Source organism: Aulonocara sp. 'chitande type north' Nkhata Bay, linkage group LG5, assembly GCF_057382095.1.
Source record: "Aulonocara sp. 'chitande type north' Nkhata Bay isolate Kocher_YH1m ecotype deep benthic linkage group LG5, A_spYH_male_GT1.1, whole genome shotgun sequence".
Lineage (NCBI taxonomy): Eukaryota > Metazoa > Chordata > Actinopteri > Cichliformes > Cichlidae > Aulonocara > Aulonocara sp. 'chitande type north' Nkhata Bay.
In genome coordinates, this window is record NC_141348.1 from 1,528,865 (window position 1) to 1,546,856 (window position 17,992).

At 44.4% G+C, this 17,992-nt stretch overlaps 1 protein-coding gene across 1 annotated transcript in view; it reads left to right on the top strand.

Moving 5' to 3' along the window:
- LOC147329621 (NACHT, LRR and PYD domains-containing protein 12-like) overlaps positions 1 to 17,992 on the top strand; it is an 80,397-nt gene that overhangs the window by 3,832 nt on the left and 58,573 nt on the right. The window contains exons 3-4 of the mRNA XM_086290909.1: positions 1,819 to 1,895; positions 2,012 to 3,836. Coding sequence (XP_086147035.1) covers positions 1,819 to 1,895; positions 2,012 to 3,836 — 1,902 coding nt within the window. The remainder of the gene's footprint in view (positions 1 to 1,818; positions 1,896 to 2,011; positions 3,837 to 17,992) is intronic.

Below are 17,992 nucleotides of genomic sequence, written 5' to 3' on the forward strand. Positions count from 1 at the left end.
TGTGGACTGGCAGACCGGGGTGGTGGTCCCCATCTTTAAGAAGGGGGACCAGAGGGTGTGTTCCAACTACAGGGGGATCACACTCCTCAGCCTCCCTGGGAAAGTCTATGCCAGGGTGCTGGAAAGGAGAGTTCGTCCGTTAGTCAAACTTCGGATACAGGAGGAACAATGCGGTTTTCGTCCTGGTCGCGGAACACCGGACCAGCTCTTTATCCTCTCGAGGATACTTGAGGGTGCATGGGAGTTTGCCCAACCAGTCTACATGTGTTTTGTGGACTTGGAGAAGGCATTCGACCGTGTCCCTCGGGGTGTCCTGTGGGAGGTGTTGCGGGAATATGGGGTGTCTGGCCCATTGCTACGGGCCATTCGATCCCTATACAACCGTTGCAAGAGCTTGGTTCGCATTGCCGGCAATAAGTCGGACTCGTTCCCGGTGGGTGATGGGCTCCGCCAGGGCTGCCCTTTGTCTCCGGTTCTGTTCATAATTTTTATGGACAGAATTTCTAGGCGCAGCCAAGTGGCGGAGGGCTTTTGCTTTGGTGGCCTCAGAATCTCATCTCTGATTTTTGCAGATGATGTGGTTCTGTTGGCTTCATCGGGTGAGGGCCTCCAGCTCGCACTGGAATGGTTCGCAGCCGAGTGCGAAGCAGCGGGAATGAGGATCAGCACCTCCAAATCTGAGGCCATGGTTCTCAGCCGGAAAAGGGTGGAGTGCCCACTCCGGGTCGGGGATGAGTTCCTGCCCCAAGTGGAGGAGTTCAAGTATCTCGGGGTCTTGTTCGCGAGTGATGGGAGAAGGGAGCCGGAGATCGACAGACGGATTGGGGCTGCAGCTGCAGTAATGCGGACGCTGCACCGGTCCGTCGTGGTGAAGAGGGAGCTGAGTGTAAAAGCGAAGCTCTCAATTTACCGGTCGATCTACGTCCCTACCCTCACCTATGGCCACGAGCTGTGGGTAGTGACCGAAAGAACGAGATCGCGGATACAAGCGGCAGAAATGAGCTTCCTCCGAAGGGTGGCTGGCCTCTTCCTTAGAGATAGGGTGAGAAGTTCGGCCATCCGGGAGGGGCTCAGAGTAGAGCAGCTGCTGCTCCACATCGAAAGGAGCCAGCTGAGGTGGTTCGGGCATCTGACAAGGATGCCCCCTGGGCGCCTCCTGGGTGAGGTGTTCCAGGCATGTCCCACCGGGAGGAGGCCCCGGGGCAGACCCAGGACACGTTGGAGAGATTATATCTCTCGGCTGGCCTGGGAACGCCTTGGTATTCCCCCGGATAAGCTGGAGGAGGTGGCTGGGGAGAGGGAGGTCTGGGCCTCTTTGCTTAGGCTGCTGCCCCCGCGACCCGGCCCTGGATAAAGCGGATGAAGATGGATGGATGGATGGATGGATGGATTAATAAAATGATTAAAAAGCAGAGCTCAGAGTGGTAGAATGGTCAAACATGGATCCACGGGTGGTTCAACTGCATTTGGTGACGTGACTAAAGCAAATCTTTCAAATAATCCCACCATCAACGGGATGTTGTCTCCTTTACTACGGTTACTTTACTTGGTCACCGTGTGAATTTCTTTGAAATGAACCAAATTCTTTTATTTGTTGGTTGTTGCATATTTAACCTCTACAGTCAGGAAAGGAGGAGATGAGGCCTCAACAATGTTGGGTTGTAGCTGTGGTTCAGGTTAGAGTGAGTGTCCATGGAATAAATGTAAGTCAGTGAACTGGAAACATGACTGTGTTAAACTTTGTTTTCCTTTTTATAATGAGTCTAATCAAAGGTGCACAGAAGTATCTCCACTTTGACTTTTCTATGTCACCATCAGAGCTTCTGCACAGTGTGGAGAAAGATCCAGAAGCAGAGCTGGACTGCAGACAACCAGTCAGAGCAGCTGTGTACAAAGTAAGACTGAACATCTGTCTGCTGATGGACTCATTTCTGAAAACTGGACTTCTTGTGTTGTTCAGACATTGAAGAGTCTTCTTTCTCTTTAGTCTCATTGTTTTTCTTTCTTTCAGCAGATGTTGGTCTGCAGGAGGTTTTAGATGAACATAAGATCAGTCTGAGGAGGAGATGTGAACGTGTGACTGAAGGAAGTGATGAAACAGGAAGTAGAACCCTCCTCAACAGGATCTACACTGAGCTCTACATCACAGAGGGACAGAGTGAAGAGGTTCATACCCAACATGAGGTGAGGCAGCTGGAGACAGCTTCCAAGATGGACGCCCTCCATGACGCTCCAATCAGGTGCCAGGACATCTTTAAAGCCTTACCTGACCAACAGAGACCCATCAGAGTGGTTCTGACCAACGGCGTGGCTGGTGTTGGAAAAACCTTCTCAGTGCAGAAGTTCACTCTGGACTGGGCAGAGGGCTTGGAGAACCAACATGTCAGTGTGGTGGTTCTGCTTTCATTCAGGGAGCTGAACCTGATCAGAGATGATCAGTACAGTCTTCTGAAGCTGCTCCATATTTTCCATCCAACATTACAGAAGGTCACAGCAGAGAAGCTGGCTGTCTCTCAGCTTTTGTTCATCTTTGACGGCCTGGATGAAAGCAGACTTTCATTGGATTTCACCAACAGGAAGCTGCTGTCTGATGTCACACAGAAGTCATCAGTCAGCCAGCTGCTGACAAACCTCATCCAGGGGAATCTGCTTCCCTCGGCTCTCGTCTGGATAACTTCCCGACCTGCAGCAGCCAATCAGATCCCTCCTACATGTGTTGACAGGCTAACAGAAGTACGAGGCTTCACTGATGCCCAGAAGGAGGAGTACTTCAGGAGGAGATTCAGTGATGAAGAGCTGTCCAGCAGAATCATCTCCCACATGAAGACATCCAGGAGCCTCCACATCATGTGTAGTATCCCAGTCTTCTGCTGGATCACTGCTACAGTTCTGGAGCACATGTTGACTACAGAGCAGAGAGGAGAGCTGCCCAAGACCCTGACTGACATGTACTCACACTTCCTGCTGGTTCAGACAAAGAAGAAGAAGAACAAGTACCATGAGGGACGTGAGACGAGTTCACAGGAGCTGACGAAGGCTGATAGGAAAGTTCTTCTGAAGCTGGGGAGGCTGGCGTTTGAACACCTGGAGAAAGGAAACATCATGTTCTACCAAGAAGACCTGGAGCAGTGTGGTCTGGATGTGACAGAGGCCTCGGTGTACTCAGGAGTTTGTACAGAGATCTTCAAAAGAGAGTGTGTGATCTTCCAGAAACCAGTCTACTGCTTTGTTCATCTGAGCATTCAGGAGTTTCTGGCTGCTGTCTACATGTTCCACTGTCACTCCAACAGGAAGACAGAGGTGGTAGAAGGTTTTCTAGGGAATTTCCGAGAAGAATACAAAAACAGATATTTTTTTAAGAACAGCTTCACATCAATGGATGTCTTTTTGACTAAAGTCATGGAGAAATCCCTCGAGAGTAAAAATGGCCACCTGGACCTGTTTGTTCGCTTCCTTCATGGCCTCTGTCTGGAGTCCAACCAGAGACTCTTAGTAGGTCTGCTGGGTCAGACAGAGATCAGTCCAGGAACCATCCAGAGAGTCATCAACAACCTGAAGGAGATGAACAGATATGAAATCTCTCCTGACAGAAGCATCAACATCTTCCACTGTCTGATGGAGATGAACCACCTCTCATTATTTCAGGAGATCCAAGAGTTCCTGAAGTCAGAGAACAGATCAGAGAAGGAACTCTCTGAGATCCAGTGCTCAGCTCTGGCCTTCATGCTGCAGATGTCAGAGGAGGTTCTGGATGAGTTGGACCTGCTGAAGTACAAAACATCAAAGCGGGGACGACAGAGACTGATTCCAGCTGTGAGGAACTGCAGAAAGGCTGGGTGAGTCCAGATGTGATCATTAACATCATTGATCAGTGTAGGTTAGTAGTTTAATGTTGAAAATAAAATCAGATTGTAACCACAAAGTGTTTGTGTCCGTACGCTGCAACCTTCCACACCATTCCTTTATTGTACAGACTCAGCAGCAGCTCCATGGATCCCAAATCCAAGAGTGGAGAACAGATTTGAAGTGTGTCACATCCATGCAGTCACAGCTGTTTCCACCATGTTTCCACTGATATTAATCCTGTTCAATGACACGTTTCATATCAGTGAATATGTTCTTTAGGACGTCCACTGACATGTTTAAGTGTCCTGCTGGAAATCACTCAAATTATCCATGAAATCCATGAAAAATCCTTTTAGTGTTTCTAACTTCACCCTCTGTCCTCTCTCTCTCTCCATCCTCCTCACTGCTTCTTTCACTGATAATCACACAAACATCGTATTCAGCTACAAAATAACACAATAATATCATCTGATGATCATTATTATAAGAGCAGGATCCATATTTGATATCAGAGTAACACACTGCTTGGTTATGTGCAGTCATCATCAGTGACTGTGGGTCAAACAGAAGCTCTCTGATTGGTTGCTGACCTTGGTCACCTGTCCACTCTCACCTGTTCGTGTTTGCTCTCTCTTTGCTGTCTCCATCCTCTCTCTCCTTTCTCTCCCTCTCTGTCTTTGTACCGTCACTCAGGTCCAATGGAAACAGTGACATTTACAAACCAATCAAAGACAAACTGATCCATGTCAGGTTATAACAATATTCAAAGTGAATACAGGCTGCTGCTGGACACAGACAGGTAACATCATTTTGACTTGCTGTCACCTGGATCTGGACTCATAAACACTGAAGCCCTGAACAGGAATACAAATCATTTTCTGCCAACTAGCGACACAGCAGCAGATAATGGCTCAGAAAGCTAAAATGAGCCAATCATTTCTGTGTTTAGTTCCCCTGAAATCAGATCTGATATCAGCAGCTCTGAGTTCATTCATCATTATTGTCCAGTGATGAGATTTCTGCTCCGTTTGGTAACAGTCAGCCAGAGGTGGGCGGTAACGAGTTACATTTACTTGATTACGTTTTTGAAAAAAATGTACTTTTAAAGTACCTTTTTTGCACGATACTTTTTACTTTTACTTGAGTACATTTGTGAAGAAGAAACGGTACTTTTACTCCGCTACATTTGCAAAATTCGACTCGTTACTTTAAAAAAAAACAATTAGTTTAACGCATTAGATAACATGGCGCCAGTGGAGTTTCCGGTAACTTTTTTACCAATGAGATGTGGCCGTGCAGTCACATGACCAGTTTGAAACTGTGGCGGGCAGAGCGGCTCAAGCGTTTCAAAGTAGCAGACACCCAGTAAGAAGAAACATGAAAAATGGCAGAGTCTACGCTAGAGCTGAAGAGGATGAACAGCCTTGGCCTCATATACAAAGAATGTTTCGCTTAAAAGCAGTACAAAAGAACAACTATGTCTTCAGCGTCGGTGTCTTCAGTGAGAGCCAAAACAACTCAACTCGTGTAACCTGAGGAAACGGTAAGTTTTCTGTAAATATCTTTTTAGCTGTGGTTAGCTGGATTTCAGTCTTATGTTACAGCAGCTGTGTCGAGCTCGAGCTGCGAGTCATATTTTCGGCGCTACGTTGTAGTGAGATAAGTTTGTGGGTGTTTTGTGCAGCTTCTGCTGTCCCTTTAACTGCTCGCTGGTTAGCTAGCGTGAGCTATAAGCTAACAGCTAGCCTGGTTAATGACGCTAGAGTTCCATGCACATGCAAACAGCTCGTCTCTACTGCTTTAACTGTTAAAACATAAGGCAATACTGAGGGTGACAGGGTTTATTATGTGAAACAGCAGCTTGTTTAGTTTAATTAAGCCGGGCAAACACTGCGATTTTATTTTATTTTATTTATACTTTATTTTATTTTTTCAGTCGCGTTATTCAGCTCCTGCTCAAACTGTACAATTAAATCGCAGAGGTTAGAAGTTCATAGGTCACGATGCAGGGTCTCACACTATACGGCCTGATGCTCTGATGCGACCTGAGTGCTCAAACTGTGCGTCCATAACATGAAGCTTATCATACAAAATCTGTCCCTCGCTCTCCCTCTTTGTGTCTTTCACTCACTCACTCACTCACTCACTCACTCACTCACTCACACAGACACGCACACACACCGTCAACTTTGCTAAATTACTAATGGAAAACATTGACCAGGCAGCTGTGATTGAGCAGCAATGTCCATCCAACTCTTTTCATGGTTGTTGTAGTCGTGATAATTTTGTGAGGCCACATTGAAAAGGCTCGGATACGGAAGCGTAGAGCTGCCTCATGTTAGTACAATATACCTTTCACGTTTGAACAATATAATATCACCTTCGTACAATATACATATTGTTCAAAAGTGAAAGGTATATTGCACGAACATGAAACGTATATTGTTATGACAATAAACTTTTCACGTTGTAACGTGATATAGCTCTATTTTTCTTTTGCCTGGGTGGCAGCTCTACGCTTACGTACTCAGATGAGCTTGCCTCATCCTACAAGTTGTGCCTCCATCTCTTGTGTTCAGATCACACGCTGCACTGGCGTGCTGCTCCACCGGCGTGCTGCTCCACCTTTTCTCTTTGATTTCTGTGTTTGTGCGTGCGCAGTGTGAGAGGCTGCGTTGAGGGGCGACAGGATTTCAAACAGGTTTGATTATCTTGCGACCATACGATTGATGATTGGGAGCTGGTCGTGAGGTGTTAACTGCTTTTTGTTACCCCATGTATACTACACGATGCATACACGATTAAGGCAAAACTCGGACCGATCCCCAAAACGGTTGCGCGACTGAAATCGGCTCAAAATGGGCCAAAAATCGCACAGTGTATGGCCAGCTTTTGGAGGCTAGCTCCAAACAAACATCTGCAGCTTGGCAGTGTATACAGCACTATAATGAGCAGACCTAATTCTTTTGAAAACCTTACATCTTTCCACAGGTCTCCACTTCATCAGACATCACCTAGACACAGAGCTGGATGAGGCCAGCACAAACAGCGGCCTATTCGACGAAGATGATGGATCCATGGGGTCAGGAAAGCCAGAAGCAGGGGAGCTGGAGAGGTACCTTTCATGTCCATTCACTGGAAGTGTGGATCTATTGCATGGCTTTCGTCACATCAAGAAGCTGTCGATCAAAGTCAATACAGCTCTTCCTGCATCTGGAGCTTGTGAAGGACTTCTTAGTCATGCAGGACTCATGTTCACTGCTAAACAGTTACAGCTTCACAGCAAGAACCTTGAGAGCAAACTGCTGCTGAAGCTTAACTGTTATGACATGCACAGGTTCTTTCTCTTCAGCACCCTCTGCTGGTCATAGTGGGAATACTCACCAGCTTATATTTTGGTAGGGTTTTTCTGTGTTCCTGTGGGTAGAGGAAACAGGAAGCTGGTCGCTTGTTAGCCTGCAGAATATGTTGTTGCTCTTTAAAACGTTTCTGCCTTGGAGAGTTATTGCTTGTGAGTATTAATGTACAACATGTTTACAAGTTTATTTGGTGCATTTCTATTACAGAGATTTGTTTAGAAACCAGTTATTTCATCTGCTATGTTTATCTTTGAGGAAGCTAAACTCGCTAAGTTGTATTGTGATCAATACTGAGTCGCTGTTGATTACACATACTATATAACAGTATAGTTCATATCCTAGAAGTGTGAGTAAAAAGGAAAAGACATCTTGTAACATTTACTTTGTGTTTGTTTTTAGTTTTACGGGAAGAAAAGGATGTCAATTCAAGGTTCAAGGTTCAAGGTTCTTTATTTGTCACATGCATAGTTATACAAGTATAACTATATATATATAGTATATACATTGGGTTATTGACAATATACAATTATTGAACTACTGACGAAGTAAAAAGCCTTAAACTTACTTCCGCCTCCAATGTTCATTGAAACCGTTAGCTGTCTGTCAAGTTGGGCAAAGGGACGCACAATAAGGACAGAGCAGTAAAAAAGCAGCTTCTCAGCAGGCCGAGATAATCAAAGACAGCAACCTCATCTGCCAGCACGTCTCATCTCTACTACTGCTTACTCTCGCCACACAGCAGCATTGTGAGATGGAGGACACACAAGCCACAAAAGAAATAACGCAGCTGTCGGCTCTAGAGACCAGGTCAGTGGCCTCTATAGCATCTAGTGGATCATCAGCCAGTCGAGCCGCTGCTGCAGCTCATGCTAAACTGGAGGCAGCTTGCGCACGAGCCGATTATGCCAAAATAGAGTCAGAAATGATGATTGAGAAGGCTCGCATAGAAGCCAAATTGAACACTTTACAGTATGAAAAGGAGGTAGCAGCAGCTATGGCTGAAGCCATCATCCTTGAGGTTGCAGGAGAGGACTCTGTCAAAACTGAAAGGAAACCAGCCTTTGAAGAGACTGCTGAAAGGACACTCCAGTATGTGGAGCAGCATCTACAGCCAACCGAGAGCGCTAAACCAGAGGCAGAGCATAGAGAGTCAACTGTTCATGAGCTGAAGCCCACGATTCCACCCAGGCAAAGCTTTGGTACTCCATATGTTGAATCTCACTTGTTCAAAATGAGAAACAAAGCCATTCCATCATCAGGGCTATCTCAGGAACCAAAGTCTGGTAATTACCCCCACTCAACACCGCACCCACCAGAGAGCACAAGGGAAAGGTCGCCTGATCGAGTCGCACCACCACTCCTACCAGATGGCAGTGCTCAGGTGGGTGATATAGCAAGGTACTTGGCACGGAGGGATCTTATTAATGCTGGTCTCACAAAGTTTGATGACTGCCCTGAAAATTACTGGGCATGGAAATCTTCCTTTCTGAATGCAATCAGTGGACTAAAACTCAGCCCTAGTGAAGAGTTGGACCTCCTTTTTAAGTGGCTGGGGCACGACTCGGCACGGCATGTGAAAAGAATAAAGACGGTGCATGTCTGTCGTCCTGAAGTTGGACTGGACAAAGCCTGGGAACGCTTGGAGGAATGTTTTGGCTCTCCAGAGATAATTGAAAAAACACTGTTCGACAGGCTTACAAACTTCCCAAAGGTCAGCAGCAAGGATCCTGTGAAGCTGAGAGAGCTTAGTGACCTGCTGCAAGAGGTTGAGGCAGCAAAATCAGAGGGTTATCTCCCAGGGCTAAGCTATCTTGACTCTGCACGTGGTGTCGCTCCAATTGTGGACAAGTTACCTTTGTGGACACTAAGTAGGTCACATCTAAGTAAAAGGAGGATCTCAGCTTTGTGATCGAGTGGGGGGATGAGATGGGCTATTGGCCTTAGATGAGCATGTTCTGCTGCCACCTCAGGGGTAGGTATCTCAGCTCTGTTACTCGGAATGTTATCACATTCAATTATTGTCGGCAGCGTGACTGATGTGGCTCCATCTAGTGAATCCACTACAAAGCCTGTAGCTCTTCTACCCATCATTTCTGTCGTTCCCGCACATGTACGAATTGTAAATGGAGACTCCTCCTCCTCCTCCCCTCTATGCCATAAACATCAAAAAACTCTGACCTGGCAAGTGACCGATTACTCTGATCATCGAGCACGACATAAGCCTTTGTCACTCGCTCTGGCTGCGCTTTTGGGAAAACCTTTACCAACCAGATCTTAGAACAGGATCTTCCTCTCTGAGCCTCTCCACATACTTCGGTACAAGTCGATGTTATAGCAGGCTGAGTAGTCTCTTCTGTGCCCTCCCCGCCATGACCAAAGAGGAGGTGGTCCTGGATGAAGGGCAGAGATATGATTCCTGCTTTCACATTCTGTACACTTGATTGTTGTGTTACAGTTCTTGGCCATGTGACTAGTGGAAGAACAGCATCTAAAACAGAGTCAACAGTTTGAGTCTATAATCCAAAAAGGGCAGTGCAGTGATACGGCGACCTCTCCTCGCGATGACAGTGCAGTAACAATCCACAACAACTCCTTGTGCCGGCTCCTTCTCCGATCCCTGAATCCTGGAGGCAGATGAGAAAAAACACACGCACAATAACGAAAACGTTCTCTCCTTCACAAACCGGGTATGCTAATCACGACTACGCTACCCGATTTAGTTCAACATTCCAGCGTTGGTTGTGACTCAACCGCCCCGTTAAATAAGTCTGCTTCAGATTAGTTGTAGCCGGCGAAGTGATTACGCACAGGTGCAATGATTCTAGCTCAGGACACTCCCCTCCGGTCAACTGCCGTTCCGTGCCATGGCTTCCGGAAGTACATGTTCCAGCAGAAAAACACATGCACAGGATGGAGAGGAGAACACGACACAGTACACACAAACACCACAAAAAATTGGCAAGACGATCGGTGAGGACCGTCTAGCCGTGACACAAACTGTTCCAAGAGGTCATGAAGAGAGAGATGTTCATAGATAACAGCAACAGCTGGGTAGCGCCACTTCCATTTAAGGGACCTCGCCAGTGGCTGCCCGACAATTGCGACCAGGCCGTCAAACGCTTATCCTCTCTTCAGTGCACCCTTGAAAAAAGGCCTGAAATGAAGAGGCATTTTTTTCCTTTCATGCAGAACATATTTGATCGTGACCATGCTTAACTGGCTCCTCCACTTGAGGTGGACAAGGAGTGCTGGTACTTACCTACGTTTGGGGTGTACCATCCTCAGAAGCCGAATCAGATCAGGGTTGTGTTTGACTCAAGTGCAAAGTGCCATGGCGTCTCTCTCAATGATGTTCTCCTCTCTGGACCTGACCTCAATAATGGCTTATTGGGAGTATTGTTGCGGTTCAGACGTGAAACTGTTGCAGTAACTGCTGACATTGAACAGATGTTTCACAGTTTCATTGTAAGAGAGGACCATCCAAACTATTTGCGCTTCCTCTGGCATGAAGACAACAATCCTGCCAATGACATCTGTGAGTATCAAATGAAGGTTCACGTGTTTGGCAACAGTCCCTCACCATCCGTAGCTATATATGGCCTTGGATGTGCAGCAGCTCATGGTGAAGAGGAATTCGGATCAGATGCACGACGCTTCGTTGAGAGGGAGTTCTACGTTGATGATGCGCTTATGTTAAGGACCACAGCCAGTGAAGCTATTGATCTAATGAACAGAGCACAGGAAATGCTTGCCACATCTAACCTTCACCTGCATAAAATAGCATCAAACAGCTCTGAGGTTCTTGATGCGTTTTCTCCAGATGACCGTGCAAAGGGGCTTAAGGAGCTAAATCTGGAGACTGATGTGACACCTACACAGCGAAGTCTTGGTCTGATATGGGACCTAAAGAAAGACGCCTTTACCTTTCGAGTAGCAGAGACAGTGAAGCCCTTTACAAAGAGAGGTGTCTTAGCTACAATCAATGGTCTTTTTGATCCCTTAGGATTTGCTTCACCGGTTACAATCCAGGGAAATATGCTGCTGAGAGAACTTTCAAGTGAGGCCCTAGACTGGGACACTCCACTGCCTAGAGAAAGGGAGGCCGAGTGGGATACATGGAAAGAATCTCTTGTCGAGCTCAAGAATGTACATATTCCAAGAACCTACGCTTCTGCTACGATGTCAACAGCAATCAGAAAAGAGTTACACATCTTTTCAGATGCCTCCACTAAAGCCATTGCAGCAGTTGCTTTCCTGAAGACCACTGGTGAAAATCAGAACCATCAGGTGGGCTTCATTCTAGGGAAAGCAAAATTGGCCCCACAATCTGCTCATACAATTCCAAGACTGGAATTGGGAGCTGCTGTGTTAGCTGCAGAGCTTGCCGAAGTCATCACAAGTGAACTGGACCTAAATCTTGAGGCAGTTGAATTCTACACAGACAGTCGTGTGGTTTTAGGCTATATAAGCAACCAGACGAAGAGGTTCTATGTATATGTGGCAACAGGGTGCAGCGAATCAGGAGGATTTCAGAACCAAAACAATGGCACTATGTCCCTACGAGCTCTAACCCTGCTGACATAGACAGACGCTCTGTGCCTGCTGCCATGCTTGGTGACAGTGCCTGGCTTAAAGGACCTGCCTTCTTGTTACAAGCTAGTGTTACAAGAGAAGCTGAAACCTATGACCTTGTGGACCCCGAGTTGGATGATGAAATACGTAGCTTTGTCACTCACACGAGTAATGATGGGTCTCTGCTTGGATCGCAAAGGTTCAGACATTTTTCCTCTTTGAAGAAACTCCTCAAGGCCCTGAGCTTGCTCATTCATATTGCAAAGCTCTTCAAGAGCAAAGGTGAAGGTCCCTCTTGCCGTTCATGGCATCATTGCAAACAGTCTCGCACAGCAGAGGAACTGACAAAGGCTGAGATTGTCGTCATCAAAAGTGTGCAGAAGGAAATGTTTGAGGAGGAACGTGCCTGTATTGCCAATGGTAAAGACATACCAAAACACAGCTCTTTACAAAAACTCAGTCCCTACTGTGATGATGAAGGACTCTTGAGGATAGGTGGAAGGCTCAAGCACGCCAACATCGACTACAAGGAGAAACATCCTCTCATTATTCCAGGTGGTAGCCACGTTGCCAAGTTGATAGTAGAACACCATCACCAGCGAGTAATGCATCAGGGACGGGTGTTCAGAGAAGGTGCAGTCCGTACTGCTGGATATTGGATTACAGGAGCAAGGAGGCTAATCAAACAGATTATCCACAACTGTATCACCTGCAACAGACTTAGGAAGAGAGCAACTGAGCAAAAAATGGCAGATCTGCCTTCTGATCGTATCAGCACCGAACCTCCTTTCACCTTCGTGGGTTTGGATGTATTTGGCCTTCAGATTAGTTGTAGCCGGCGAAGTGGTCTGTGGTCACAAGGCGCACAAGAGGAGGCCAGGCAAATAGCAGAAGGTGGGCTGTTCTTTTTATGTGTCTTAGCACACATGCTGTGCACATTGAACTGATTGAGTCGATGGATGCATCAAATTTCATCAATTCCCTGCGTCAATTCTTCAGTTTGAGAGGGCCTGTTAAGCAGATTCGATCCGATTGTGGGACTAATTTCGTTGGTGCTTGCCGGGAGCTAGGTTTCACACTGACAGAGACCGACATGTCAAGCATTAAAACATACCTGGGAGGAGAGGGATGCACCTGAATCTTTAATCCACCTCACTCTTCTCATATGGGAGGAAGCTGGGAACGTATTATAGGGTTGTCCCGATGTATCCTGGATGCAATGCTTCTCCAAACCACGCACTCTCACTTGACACATGAGGTGCTTTCCACTCTAATGGCAGAGGTAACAGCCATCATTAATGCTAGACCTTTGTCTCCTATCACAACAGATCCTGACACACCCTTCCTGTTGACGCCTTCCATGCTTCTCACTCAGAAGGTGTGCACTCCTCTCCCCCCTCCGGGAAGTTTTATTGAGAAAGATCTCCATCGACAGCAGTGGAGGCAAGTTCAACACCTTGCAAACACATTTTGGACCAGATGGAGACAGGAGTACTTAGGGACACTGCAAAGCCGGAACAAGTGGCAACGTAACCATGCAAACCTCAAGGTGGGAGATTTGGTGCTCATCAAAGACGCACAAGTGAGGCGTAATGAATGGCCAATGGGACTTGTCAACCAGATCTTCCCGGATAAGGATGGCAGGGTCAGGAAGATTAAAGTGAGGGTCTCAAGAAATGTAACTATTAATACTTACCTGAGACATGTGTCAGAGACAGTGTTATTAATGTCCCCAAAGGATTGAGAAGTATGTGTGTCATGATGGTAAACATTGTATTCAGATATAATCTGTAAAATCTTGCAGTTTATGATGTTTCAGTTGGTTCATAATGGTATTTTACAATACCAGACAGGGAGTGTTATGACATGCACAGGTTCTTTCTCTTCAGCACCCTCTGCTGGTCATAGTGGGAATACTCACCAGCTTATATTTTGGTAGGGTTTTTCTGTGTTCCTGTGGGTAGAGGAAACAGGAAGCTGGTCGCTTGTTAGCCTGCAGAATATGTTGTTGCTCTTTAAAACGTTTCTGCCTTGGAGAGTTATTGCTTGTGAGTATTAATGTACAACATGTTTACAAGTTTATTTGGTGCATTTCTATTACAGAGATTTGTTTAGAAACCAGTTATTTCATCTGCTATGTTTATCTTTGAGGAAGCTAAACTCGCTAAGTTGCATTGTGATCAATACTGAGTCGCTGTTGATTATACATACTATATAACAGTATAGTTCATATCCTAGAAGTGTGAGTAAAAAGGAAAAGACATCTTGTAACATTTACTTTGTGTTTGTTTTTAGTTTTACGGGAAGAAAAGGATGTCAATTATTGAACTACTGACGAAGTAAAAAGCCTTAAACTTACTTCCGCCTCCAATGTTCATTGAAACCGTTAGCTGTCTGTCAAGTTGGGCAAAGGGACGCACAATAAGGACAGAACATTAACCATCACCTCACTGAGTGAAGAAATGGCACAATTTTGCTAAAAATGCAGAAATAAATGCACACCCATGCAATTTATGGTAAACTGAGCTGCCTTGTATGGACATATGTTGAAGATGCCTCGCTCTGTTTTCTCTGAGGCTGTTGTGCCATTTGGAGCAAAAATTAATATAAAGTTTACAGCATATCTTGTCACTGGAAATTGTTTGCACTGTTTATATAATTATATTATATACTGTAGGTATTGGTGAAAAAAGCTTTATGTTGTGAAAAACTGAAATCTGGAAATTAGAATTGTTGTGCCTTATTTTGATGTCTTTACATATATTCCTTTTGAAAATAGTAACATTTGTATATTTATTAATTTTTGTTTGTCTGATAACATTTATTTAATAAATAAATCAGACATTTAAAACAGTAACTCGCTACTTGAGTAGTCTTTTCGCCAAGTACTTTTTTACTCTTACTTGAGTAACTTTTTTGACGACTACTTTTCACTTTTACTTGAGTAATAATATTTTAAAGTAATGCTACTCTTACTTGAGTAAAATTTTTGGATACTCAACCCACCTCTGCAGTCAGCAGATTTTTCCTGCGTGTGGACGTGAACAGTCGTACCTGACAGCAGCAGGTAGCAAACAGAGATCATCTTTCCAGCTGGAACTCTTCACTGAGCTGAACTCATTCAAAATGTTCTGGAGTCAGATTCAAAATAGGAAACAGTCCAAATGTGTGTCTTCACTCTGACTCTGGATCAGATCTCACTGACAGACTGTCGACATTATGGAAGCCTAAATGTGACACCATCTTCCTCCTTCATATGCAGATTAAAGCCAAACAAAGATTCTCATTAAAAGTCTGCAGGTCTGTATTCTCTCTCAAGTGATGTATTCTCTCTACCTGTCTAAGCGACACACACACAGCATACACCCCTAGTTATACACAGACATCTATGGGTGCACTAAGGTTCGTTACATGGAATATAAATGGAGCTGGCTCCAGAGAAAAGAGGTTATAAATACTTAACCAACTCAAAAAACTACAGGCAGATGTCCTTTTACAAGAGACCCACGGACATCTTAGAGGCTCGAATGAACTTAAAACACCTGAGTTTCCTAATGTGTTCTCAGCTTGTTATAATTCTATACAAAGGGGAGTAGCAATTTTAATACATAAAAATATTAATTTCACAGTACTCGATACAGTTATAGATCCAGAGGGCAGATTCTTAATCATCAAACTATCTATACATGATAAAAACATATGTATTGTAAGTGTATATGGTCCAAATGTTGATGATCCCTCATTCTTTCACGGTTTTTTCAGTGCACTCTCTGAACTAGTGATGTTCGATTCGTGAACGATTCGTTCAATACTCGAGAATCACTTTACTGACTCGTGAATCATGATTCACAAGCCCAACTGACTCACTGACTCATCCCTGTTGCTGTTAGCAAACTAATCCCATTAGTAGAAATATATCTAGCTTATAATTAAAATTGTGGGGGGGGAAACAACAGCCAGTTTCGTAACAAAAGCATTTCTGCCCTGAACTGGAAGAAAAAACCCTGAGTAGAAGCTCACATCAAGAAAATAGCTCCTCGGTGCTATTTTCACTCAGGACTCGCTCAACCCCTCCCTCCTGTGCTGAATCATAGAGCGAACGAATCACTCACTCACTCACTCACTCACTCACTAACCCCCTCCCTCCTGTGCTGAATCAAAGAGCGAACGAATCACTCAGGACTCACTAACCCCCTCCCTCCTGTGCTGAATCAAAGAGCGAGCGAACGAATCACTCACTCACTCACCCCCTCCCTCCTGTGCTGAATCATAGAGCGAGCGAACGAATCACTCACTCACCCCCTCCCTCCTGTGCTGAATCATAGAGCGAACGAACGAATCACTCACTCACCCCCTCCCTCCTGGCTCACAGCTTCTTCTTCTTCTTGGTTGGCAACCAATGTTAAGGCGCATTACCGAACCAATGTTAAGGCGCATTACCGCCCCCTGGCTCACAGCGCAGTGGACATTTAGATGAGAAAATATATATTTGACACACTTAAGGAAAATACAAATAAAATACAAATAAACAAAATAAATGTTTATTAAGCAATTTTGATAGGAAACTGCTTAATTTTAGAAATGTTTTTGCTCTTTTTTTCTCTATAAAATAGTTTGTTTGTTTTTTAATCATTCATCTTAGCAGTGGGATTTACATGAAAAGGGAAACAAATTAAGTTTGAGTGAAAATGTAAAATTTTTGCACTCTCTGGTCAACTGGCTCAGTGAATCAAATGACTCAAAAAAGCCGATTCACTTTGGTGAGTGACTCATTAACACTCGATTCAGTAAAAAGAATCAAATTTACCATCACTACTCTGAACACTTAGATGGCACACTTGTTCTTGGAGGCGACCTCAACCTTGGACTAAATGAAGAAACGGATAGGCTCAATACAGCAGGAACTCAGCGTAATTGGCAATCCACAAATATAATCAAACAGTATATGAGCGACTTTGGTCTTTGCGATGCATGGCGTTCCCTTCACCCCACCAGTAAGGAATATACTTTTTTCTCACGTCCATCACTCCTACTCTCGTCTGGATTATTTTTTGGTCAGCAGCTCACTGCTGAGCGACATTTCAGACACTGAGATTCACCCTATAGCTGTCAGCGATCATGCTCCTGTATCTTTAACACTAATGCACAAGAACAATACTACGCCAAGTAAAAACTGGAGATTTAATACATCACTGCTTAAAGATGAAGACTTTATTAAATATTTTAAAAAAGAGTGGACTTCATATTTAGACTATAATGACACTCCCGGAACATCAGCTTCTGTTCTGTGGGAAGCAGGGAAAGCTGTGATGAGAGGTAAAATAATTTCTTTCTCATCACATAAAAAGAAAAAAGAAAACAAAAATATTCAGGAATTAGAAAAAACCATCAAATCACTAGAAGAAGCCTACGCGTCCCACCAAGATCAGGAAACATTGAACAAAATACGCAAAACAAAACTAGAATTAAATGAGATAATTGATAAAAAACAAACAAACAAAATCCTTAGTACAAAGACTACGCTTACAAAATTATGAACATGGTAATAAATCCGGTCAATTTCTAGCAAACCAGCTAAAAATAAATAAAGAAAAAACAACTATATGTGCTGTTCAAGATTCATCTGGGAATACAATATATGAACCGAAACAAATAAACAACATTTTCAGGGATTTCTATAAAACGTTGTATTCACCACAATTAAACCCATCTAAAAAGGAAATTGATCAGTTTTTGGAAAACATAACGCTTCCAAAATTATTAGACACCCAAGCAATGGCACTGGATTCACCACTGACACCAGGTGAACTCCAGGAAGCCCTGATAAGTATGCCCAATAATAAGGCTCCAGGTCCAGACGGCTTTCCTGCAGAATTCTACAAAGAATTCTGGACGATTCTAGCACCAGTTTTCTACAGAACATTGTTGGAAATCAAAGAAAAGGGCAGACTTCCATCAAATATGAATTCTGCAAACATTAATCTCCTGCTAAAACCAGGCAAAGACCCTGTATATCCCTCAAGCTATCGTCCAATATCCCTTATAAATGTAGACCTTAAAATAATCTGCAAAGCTCTCTCAAAGAGATTAGAGAAAATAACCCCCCTCTTAATTCATCCTGACCAAACTGGTTTCATAAAAGGTAGGCACTCATCAACAAATACACGTAGATTACTTAATTTGATAGACTACTCATGCAGTAAAAACCTTGAAAC